Consider the following 11,032-nt stretch of genomic DNA (forward strand, 5'->3'; position numbering starts at 1 on the left):
TTAGGCCTATATAAAAGCATCCAAAAAGCAGCATGTCATGGGACCTTTAAAATGATTAAAACACACACATATAAACACACACAATACAATTTTCCATACTCTTTGTGGCCTTGTTTAACTTGTAGCAGGTGAAATATAGAAAGAGGACTTTTAAGATAGACTGACTTTCACGCTGACGGATTTTGAATATATATCAGTATTAAGATACAGACACAGCTGTGAAACCTTAAAAGAGAAATATTATTAAAATGAACCTCATCATTCTGTCGGGACATAGTGGCAATGTTTATTTATACAAAGACTTCAGTTATATATATATATACTGTGAGTGTCTATATATAAATATATACAACATTTTTATTTATTTTTTTTTCTTGAGAAAATCTTGTTTACTTACAACTGGGTAACCACTTGACTCTTGGAAATGGCAGATTTGAACAGCTCCTGTCATTTAAACATACAATATGCATCATATGGTTTGTGAACAGCCTTTAGGCGTGCCGTCTGATACTGAGACGACGGAGTCTTTCATAATGACAAAGATCACTTTCACTTACCCAGGTAGGTGGCGTGAGGTTGGAGCGCTGCCATACAGTGTGAAGACACTCAGACGGTGAACGAGGACAAGATGAGGACTGTCATGTCCTCCTCCTCGCTGCCTCATGGGACTGGGTCCTCATCATGTCATGAAACAGATGCGTCTCTTTGATGTGAACATGCCAGGCTGTAGCATTTGATGTATGATACCCCTCTATCCATGTGATCTCTTCATTTCAAAACCCTCACATCTGAGGTAATGCCCTATATCTCAGATTTTAATATCTGTAGATATGCCAAACCGGATGAAAGCAGATTAAAAGGAAAAGGATGCAGTCAATGAAAATCATGAATGTTTGTGACTGACGTCTCAAGTATCAGACATCGCAGGAAAAAACATGTGGAACCAAGCAAATATTTACATAAGCTATGAAAATCACATGGGAGTGTCAGCAAACATTCTCATTTCATTACAAATGTAAAGCACCTTTGAAAAATACAGGTAATATTGGAGGAGGAATTTAAAGACAAGATTTTTAACGAACAGCTAATCGGTATAGAACTTGTAATATGTGTCTAGTAAAGTGGGAAGTTGTTTTAGTATTATTTATACACCATTATAGTTTTTTTTTTCTTCTCAACATTACTATTCAGGTAAAATTTATGTTATTTCAGATTTAGTTTTAGTTCAAGTTTGTTACTTAAAGAGACTGTTCACCCAAAAATGAAGAGACATCATTTACTCACCCTCAAGTTGTTCCAAATCTCTGAAATTCTTTCTTCTCTTGAACACAAACAAAGATATTTTGAAGAATGTTGGTAATCAAACAGTTGCCAGTAGCCATTGACTTCCATTGTATTTTCTTTCATTCTATGGAAGTCCATAGCTGATCGGTACCAACATTTTTCAAAATATCTTCTTTTGCTTTAAACTTGTGTTTAAAATATACCTTTGAATTTTTTTAGTTAGTTGCCAAGGTAACTCCAATTTTTACATTTTGTTTAGTTTAAGCTTTTTATTTTATTTCAGATTCATTTCAATTACCAAGAAATGTTTTTAATAGTTTTAGTTTTACTTGCAGTTAAAGATAACAGCCCAGCTTCATTGTCCTTTTATAGGAGGCAGATTTTGTCATGGACGGCTTTGAATGGAAGTAAAAGCAGATGCAGGGGAAATGGAGGGGAAATGTGGCCGGGCTTCATGTAACAGTTTAATCTACCGGTACAGCCGATGATGTCACATGATGGAGTGGTGACACTAATTAGTCATGGAGGATGTGCAGCAATGCGTGCAAGTTATCGGGCACTTTCCACACATGGGTGCAAAATGGGACTTGAAAGTTTCAGGAAAAATGTTGGTTCTTTTTCAACAAAGATTCCGAGAAACAAGGTGCGCAGGTATCCAATTTGTTAAATCATGCATTAACTGGGAATTGAACCCATAACCGTGGCATTGCTAGAATATTGTATAAAATAAAACTAAAAAGTCAAATTTTTTCTTACAACGATGTTGACTGTTAAATGGTTAAGCTTGACATCTACAGTCAAGACTACAATGAAAATCGAATCGGATTTCCAACTTGTCTTCCCGCCACAATGATGTCACTTCACGGGTGTCACAATTTTATAAAATATTCAATTTTTTTAAGTGGGGAAAATGTGGTTGTGTGCAAAATATGAATTTGGTAATAATTAGTCATTTTAATAATTATTTTTGTTCTCTAATGAACTTCGTATCAATTCATATTGAACATTTTTGACTGTTGTATGATTTATATGGTCAGATGCAGTCAAGAAGGTCAAAACCTATGAGCTGGAACGCTTTGAGATATTAAAAAGACATTAACTGTCTGCTGAACGATCCAAGAGTCTGGAGTTTGTATGCTTAGAAATAAACTCTAACGTATATTTATTTGTCAGGAAAACACATGCTGTTCTGACAAAGACATCTATCGTCAACAACAAATATTTGGACCGCAATAATTCGTTCCCCATCCCCTTTCAAAATAACTTCACTAACCCATCTTTACATGTTAAGGATATTGTAATGATTTCCACATGATTTGATGCATTTACCTTTACGGTGGTTTGCATTTTCAGCACTGGAGAGAAGGTCAAACGGGCCGAGGCTCGAACCAGGTGGTACAAAAAGCCGCTTCCCTGTCTGTCAGTATTAATAAAGCCTGTGTTAAAAGACACTGCTGAAGGAAAAAAAACAGTTGGCAGAAACATTTACAAGCATCATTTATCATACACATACACGGTTACGTGATTGACTGAATGCTACAAGTTGAGCACCCTTTGTATTGAAATTGTTCTGGCACATTTAATAAAGATATAAGGCTAGTCTTGTGTCTCAATCAAAATAATTCAAGTGATCCCATAGGAATATAGGTAAACAGATGAAGAGGGGAAAACGTAACTTTATACCCAGGCAAACGTTCACGTCATCTTCATATTGAAGTGCTATTCACTCATGTTGAAGGCCCCACTCGATGCGGATCACAGATCGAACAAGATCTGGCAAGGGCATATGGAGAAAAACATGACGGCTGGCACATTTGGACGTTTAATCTCCGAGCTGGAATCAAAGGAGAGGGCAGGGAATTCCTGAAAGGGTCTGGATTAACCCTAGGTGTCCCACTTTCACAGGGGTGCGACTGCATCTGGAGGCCAGCTGGCTCTCTGCATGTATTTTCTGATATATTTTATTGACCTTGTACAGCAGCTGCACACGGCACTGTTTAACTACGGGAACTGGGGAAAATGTACGTTATGATCAGTGAGTTTCATGTCTTTTCATATTTTTCGACGAGCGCAGACTTTTAATATCAATGAAGCTGATATTTGTGATTTTTTTTGGTGGAATGGTTTATTAAAGACACTGAGGTAAGAAGGACAATGCTGTTAAAAATAAACAGGACAACTATGAATTGTAAACTGAAGAACGTCTACATGATAATCTTTCTATTCTAATATAACAAAAAGTCATAAAAATAAATACTACAAAAAATGCACCTAAAGATAAAGCTAAATAATTTTGTTCAACAAAACACTATATTCAAACAAAGGAATATCAAAACACTATGGCTAGAAATGTTACAGACTAGACAGATGCTATTAAAGTAATGCCAGTAACTTCAAAAACAAACCTCACAGATTTAAATTGTTTTGCTGCTTTGCAAGCAAATTCCTTAAACAATTGTCCAGATTTTAGAATAAAATGTTGCCAAAACGAACACAAAGGAGGATATACTGTTGTCACCACACCCATTTGAATAATCGTTGAATAAAACACTAGGGGTTTTTCTAATGATATCAACCGTCACATATAACCTGGTACAATAACCGTATACAGTCCCATCCAGGCACACATTTTGGCTCCAAGAATTGTTCATTGCTCAGTACATTAAGCTCTATCAACAGCATTTGTGGCAGGTTGAACTGATTTTATGGTAAGGCAAAAAAAGTTTACATTAGTGTACTTGCAATGTACTTTTGCATATTTATATTCATAAATACTAGTGCTGTCAGACAAAACAAAACGTTTTTGTTTACATAATATATGTGTGTGTACTATGTATATTTATTATGTATATAAAAATACACACACATGCATGTACAGTATATATTTCAGAAAAATATTTTATTTTTATATATTAAATATATTTATTTAATATATTTATTAAATTATATGAATGTAAATATAGACGTAAATATTTTCAAAATATATACTGTATGTGTTTGTATTTATATATACATAATAAATTATACACAGAACACACACATATATTATGCAAACAAAAACTTTTATGGATTAATCGTTTGACAGCACTAATAAATACATTATTTAGTTTTGCAATGGGTCTACTGTTCTAGGTCTTTTGTTTTGATATTTCTCTATGCAAAAAGTCCTTTATTCTTGCATATATTGTGCAAAACGTATCAGCTTTACTATTGTTACTGACTTTTTGCTGTTTAAAAAAAATAAGAAAAAGTCAAAATGTATTTTTTTGTTGTACTTCTGTTGACAATATGTCATAAATGCTGTCAATAGAGCTCAGCATGCATTAAAGCCAGAACAATGCTGTAAATGTAACAGTTTCAATAAAAGCTCTTTAAGGCAAGTAGGGCCATTTTCAATTTACACGTCATCTTTCATCCAATTGTAACAGCGAGTGTACAAGAATAGAGATGGCATAATTTGCTAATAAAACAGTTTAGTTTTCTATCTTTACAGTATTGAATACTTAAATGCACCTTTCACAAGTTAACTCGCTTTTTTTTTTTTAAATCGAACATATAAAACGCTGCCATAAGACTCTGCACTATGAAACCGACAGTGTTTTAATGAGGAACAACATCCAAAATAGTGCAAGAAGTCCTTTGGGTGGTCCCAGTGTTCAATCATTCTGTGTGTGTTTTGTTTTTTACAAACCAAGATCACCTCCTTCTCCTCCTCCTTTCCCTTCTTCCACTGTAACAGAATTGCTTCCGCCTCTCTCTACGCAGCTGGAAACCGGCTTAGGCCTTCTCCAAAGACTGGTAGTATTCCTTGAGAACATTCCAGGCTTTGGGTGCCATGAAGCCTTCCGGAGGGTTCCGGCCCTCGCGAGCCATCCTCCGCATGCGGGTTCCTGAGATGAAGTCATAGTCCTGGTGTCTGGGTAAAACGAGACGGCAGAGGGAATGTTAAGATGTGCACGGTAAAGGGACAGTGTGGTACCCAATGTGATAAGAAAATGAAAAAGAAACATTATCTCGGGGTTTGCGTCAGAGATAATAACTAGGTGTTGTACACTGCTCCTTTGTTCGGGACGTTTCGCTCTGGAGGGAACGATGCATTATTCTCTGAAAAGAGCTCTACACTCTTAAAAATAAAGGTGCTTCAAAAGGTTCTTCAAGCGATGCCATAGAAGAACCATTTTTGGTTCCACAAAGAATCATTCAGTCAAAGGTTCTTTAAAGAACCATCTCTTTCTTACCTTTTTGTAATCTGAAGAACCTTATTTTGCCACAAAGAACCTTTTGTGAAACAGAAAGGTTCTTCAGATGTTAAAGGTTCTTTATGGAACCATTTAGACAAAAAGGTTCTTCTATGGCATCGTGAAGCACCTTTATTTTTAAGAGTGTATGATAAAATATGTTCTCTCAAGTGGCCTTTCAAGCCACATAATTCCTTTCAACGGTGCAAAGACGAGGAGGTTAACAGGCTGACTTTACTTCTAGACAAAAAATAAATGAGCAAGAAACAGAAATCTAAACTTCAGACCCACGTCATTAAATCCAAACTCTCGGCTACACATTTTCATTTAAACAAATGCTTTGAAAATAAACAGAGTGCAAAACGTCTGATAAATAGAGCTAATTAGTCTCCAACTGCATGAATAAAACTCGAACACTAGTCTAAATACAATCCTCAACGGCTCCTACGGATAGGGTTTATTTGTTACGGATTAGTTGTTCTTCAATTAAAACGCAGACCTTACGAAAACAAATTCACACAGCGCAATGAATTTATAAACGTACACTGTTGCACTGTGCTTTCCCTATCACATTCATTAAACTGTCGTTCACAGCGGCTTTTCAGTCTAGACAAGCAGGTTCATATGTGCTTATAATGTGGAATGTTGAGTAATGCATTTGAACAAACCCAAGTATTTTGAGTGAGTCAAGTAATTTGTATGGTACTGATAGTGTTTAGTAGGAATAATTGAATTTTATATACGCTTACGGTACGGGATAAAAAATACACTGCTACCATTTAAAAGTTTGGGGTCAGTACGTTAAACTAAATTCATTTATTAAGCCTTGCCAGTTTAAACATTTAAGAGCCAGAGGACGCGAGCGCAGTGAGAAGATTTGTGCGTGCGCTCATCTGAAGCGCGCAAATATTAAGCTCTCTCTGAAGTATTGTGTTTAAATGGACAAATTCACACAAAAAATTATGTCAAAATGCCCATCTTGGTAAGTATCCTATAGCAGACATAGCCGGCTGAACGTACTTACAGTGTCTTAAAGTGACAGCACTTTCTTAATATTAATCAAACAGCAACAACAAAGAAATCACTCACTGCTCTTGATTGAATAGCTTTTGTAACTTAAATAAAGATTAAGCTTTAATTTATACAGTCAAATATGCAATGCTGTTTTACATTTCATTACTTTATTCAATTTCTGTACCTAAAAACTAATGTTAGACCTACCTAAAAAAAAAAAAATGAAAAACACCGTTTATTTTATTTATATCTTTACTCTATTGTATTTATTTGTGCTGTTGCTTGTAGTTAGATAGATTATTCTTATTTTCTTTATTTTTATTTGACAGTACAGTTTTTCCCCTAAACATAGCACATGCCAAACCATACCGAAACCGTGACTCTAAAACCGTGATACAAACCGAACCGTGAGTAAGCTGAACAGTTCCACCCCTAATATATATATGGGCTGAGTGATAAGATCGCCCCCCCCCATTGGCTTTTAGGACACTCAAAAGGGATCACATATGACAAATAGCTAAGAAACACCGTGGCAGGTGTCGATTTAAAAGTATGCACATTTCCTACCTTATTTGTAAATGAAATTCATCTCCAATCCTTCTTCTATCGTTTCAGGTTTATCGTCAATTTAAAAGTATGCACATTTCCTTACTTATTTGTAAATGAAATTATTCTCCTATCCTTCTTCTATCGTTTCAGGTTTATCCATTGTTATTCTAATGCAAGAAAAATATAGCTGGTTTTCCAAGTAAAAACCGCCAAATAACGTTTACACGTAGTTAAGTTATGAAGGACTTCAACTGTAAGCGACACAAGCATATGCAAAACAATATGATGTTTGTTATTATAAAAATTTTATATAGCCCACATTTTTATAAAAAAATTTTTATTTATTTACAGCTTAGGAAATAACGTTGACAATAACGTATATCTTCAACATACGTTGTCTATGACCAAAAATGTTAGTTTTTAAGTGGACTTTTTTTTATTTGCTTTGCTTGAGAAAATAAAAATATACAGTTAGTGGTTTTTTTTTTCCTTTTGATTTAGTCGAGTTGGTTTTGCATCAAACACAATGTAATTTTCGGCAATCGAGATCTGGCAGCAACAGCGCATTTTTCCGCTTGGGTGAGCGCTTTGCGAACAGCTTACCTCATGCATTAAATCTGCCGCAGACCAGCAAATCACTGAGAACGCGCTACAATCCTGACGAGTCATAGCAACAGAGCGGAGGCGAGAAAGCTGCGGAAGCAACCATAACTGACGTAGATTTACAGAAAATGACTGCCATTTGGCAAAAAAATCATTTTACGTACTTATTCCTAACTCTTTAAGCTTTAAGTTACATTTCAAATGACAAGGGATCAACTTAAAATCATGTTTATATGAATTATCCCGTGAACATATTCTCTCAAATGGCCTAGGTATGCGGAGCATTCGCAGTTTATATGGATGGAACGCCACTGATATACTGTGTATATACAGTGTTTGGCTTAGTGTTATGTTAGAATCATTATTATACTCTTATACCTTTTGTTCTTTAATATTTTTAATTGTTTTTAGCTTTATTTTTTGTTTATCATTTAAATGTTAAGTTTTGAAATTTTGTTGTATGCATTTTTATTTAATCTCTTTCTTTTTAAAATGTGTATAGGTAGTATTTATAAAGTTTTAGCTTTAGTTTTGGATCTGTTTTTAGTTGTTTTAATACTACAATTGATTGCTTCTGTTGTCCTCATTTGTAAGTCGCTTTGGATAAAAGCGTCTAATAAATGACTAAATAAATAAATAAAAATACATATATATGCATTCAGAACACCTTAGCAATCATCCAGTAGTAGCAGGCAAATATGATGCATCCTACTATTGGATGGACCCCCAAATGATAGTTTATGGAATATTATCACCATTCCACCTGGTAGTCACTTCAATGGGGTGAAGGGGTGGAACACATAAACTCCAACTCCATAGAGAACAGTTAATATGCATTTAAATGAGAAACAGCTTGGACTGATTTGAGGCATTTTAGAAGACTTTAAGGGGGATGGCTGGCAATTAGGCTCAGCATCCATATTCCTCTCGAATTTGGCCAGGCCCATCACCCTGCTCAAGGAGCAGACGGAACGCCATAAATTTACTAAGGCGCCAAGCGGGGCCCTTTGAAAGTCAGACGGAGTGTGAGTCTGCCACCTCAACCAACTTTTCGGGGGTCTTGCTGGGACGGAGGAGGGAAGCGACAGCCCCGCTGTCACATGCCGCTCGACTTCACATATCAAGGTAAGCAATGATCTCAATAAATAACTGCACCATTTAAAACATAGGTAGAGGAATAATAATTCCAAAAATTGTCTCCTATGTCTTTTTTCTTGCATGGAAGACAAAAGGAGATGTTTTACAGAATGTCCAAGCTGCTTTTTATTTACTACTTCGAATGTTTATATTCTTTTATACTTAAACACTGAGTGACCATAATGCACATAAATGATTTGTATAGATTATTTTCATAGTGTTTTTTTTTTCTGGTCCTCTTTGAATCTTGACAGATGAAAGATCTATTTGAAGATTTTTTTGTTGTTTTGTCTTTGTTTTTGTTGTTGTTCTTCTTCCATGGAACAAAAAAACAGTCATATTTTGTTTTGGAATGACCTGATGGTGAGTAATGGATACAATTTTCATTTTTTTGTTAAGTTATTCCTTTAAACTCTGTGTGGGATGTTCATTTGCATAAAGATCATGCAACATTAAAAGTCCACTGTCTTTCTTCAAGTCAATTTTGCTGCATGTTGACATGCTACATGGTCTTCATCACGGACGACTGAAAAGCCTGTTAACTCGATAGCAGTGGGTGCTATTAATTGCAAGACGAGACACAGCGAAAACGCATGATTTTCGTTAGTCATCTTCTGCAGCATTTGCACAGTGCCAGAGGAATAATGGCAGATCTCCACTTCTAAATGACTTCAAAGAATGGAGCAAAGCTGTAGAATTTGGTGAAGGCACACAACAACAAAACATTTCCTGTTATTCTTGGCAACGCAGCTAGGAATCGAGGAAGCCTGACATGGAGGGAAGTTTGTACAGTGATAGATTGCTTGAACATGTACAGAAGATAAATGTTTATGAAGTAAATTCATGCCTTCAGCGGTTGGTTTCAATTTACCACAACTTCCAATATGCCCAAGTCTCAAATTTGATGAAATTAGTTGCTTAAAGATACTTGTCTTACTCAATTTGTATAGTTAGTTTGTTTTAATAGACAGGAAGGCAAATCTAAAGAGGAAAAAAAGACAAACTTACTTTTTGGGGTCATAAAAATCCATGGCCTTCTTGGCTTTATTGTAGGCTGCCACTTTGAAAGGCACAATTTCCAAGGATATGAGTCCAGGGGCCATGGTGAGAACTTTAGCCCCGTGGGAAGGCTCGTAGAGGTCTTTACCTGTGTCTGGGTGAGGCATTCCTGCGGGGTCACGTCCCACTATGTAAAAGTTGGCCCCAGCCACCATCCGGACCCTACAGTGCCACTGCACCTGTTGGAAGAAGTTCAAATGTATTTTATTTTTACTTTAAAACAAATCTAACTAAGAGTTAGTCCAAGCAGTTGACTTATGAATGAGAATTGGAGTTGTTGTTGAGCTTTATGTGAGAAAAAGGCAAAATTTAAACCATTATTTGCTTAAAATCTTTCCCTCTGTTATAGGTCTCAAATGTCATTCACATTTGTGTATATTTGAATATGGCATAACAAAATGTTCTCGCAACCAAATGCATGCGAATAAGATTTGAGAGCAACCAAAACAGGAAGAATTTAAGTGTCTAACTTCAATTTTGGTTTTTGAGACAAAACGGCTGTGATTTTAGAAGACGTACAAGTCAAACAGAGAGACATAGAAAAAAACATCTGGGACAATCTGTGCTGAACTTTTTTCTTTTCTTTTATGTTATTCACAAATGAAAGAATGGTTGGAACAACATGAGTATGAATAGATAGAGGGTGACAGATTTCATTTTCTGATTAACAATCCTATGCTTAAAATTTGAAGAACGATGATAATGTAAACCAAATGCAAATGTGAAATTTTGTTTAATGGCACAAAGATAGCGACAATAAAAAAAAAAAAAGTCAAAATGTATAATTTCAAGATAAATGAAAACATCTCTTATTATGGACGTAAGATTAGAATTGGCCTACATCACCTAAGCTAATCCTTTTCTGTGGAGTCAGCGTGTCCCCTACTTCCTCCTCATAAGTCAATGAGGTGAACGAGTGCTTCCTGTGGGCTGCTTTAGTCTCAAGACTCTGTCTGCTCCCAATACATTTTTTAATGTCCCCGGCCACATGATTAAAGAACAAGAGACTTCAAAATAGCCATGGAACACTACACCAGCAACAAGTTTTGTCAGAAGAAAGCTCCCCATTTGTGCTTGCTGTCTGTGTGTGTGTGTGTGTGTGTGTGTGTGTGTGTGTGTGTGTGTGTGTGTATGGATTGTACGCGACA

The 11,032-nt window shown here is 35.8% G+C and overlaps 1 protein-coding gene and 1 long non-coding RNA gene across 2 annotated transcripts in view; both read right to left on the reverse strand.

The window, feature by feature from the left end:
- Positions 1-388: 388 nt before the first annotated feature.
- LOC107676050 (uncharacterized) lies at positions 389-4,087 on the reverse strand. Its single transcript, XR_001632679.1, has 2 exons — positions 2,614-4,087; positions 389-822 (listed from the first exon to the last, which is right to left on the reverse strand). It is a non-coding gene; the product is annotated as an uncharacterized LOC107676050 (long non-coding RNA).
- A 288-nt stretch (positions 4,088-4,375) lies between these two features.
- LOC107676020 (bifunctional 3'-phosphoadenosine 5'-phosphosulfate synthase 1) overlaps positions 4,376-11,032 on the reverse strand; it is a 21,907-nt gene continuing 15,250 nt past the window's right edge. Inside the window, exons 11-12 of the mRNA XM_016470545.1 lie at positions 9,834-10,063; positions 4,376-5,200 (exon numbers count right to left, since the gene is read on the reverse strand). Of these exons, the coding sequence (XP_016326031.1) occupies positions 5,062-5,200; positions 9,834-10,063 (369 nt within the window). The 3' untranslated portion in view covers positions 4,376-5,061. The remainder of the gene's footprint in view (positions 5,201-9,833; positions 10,064-11,032) is intronic.

Source organism: Sinocyclocheilus anshuiensis, unplaced genomic scaffold (assembly GCF_001515605.1).
Source record: "Sinocyclocheilus anshuiensis isolate Anshui unplaced genomic scaffold, SAMN03320099.WGS_v1.1 scaffold469, whole genome shotgun sequence".
Taxonomy (NCBI): Eukaryota; Metazoa; Chordata; class Actinopteri; order Cypriniformes; family Cyprinidae; genus Sinocyclocheilus; species Sinocyclocheilus anshuiensis.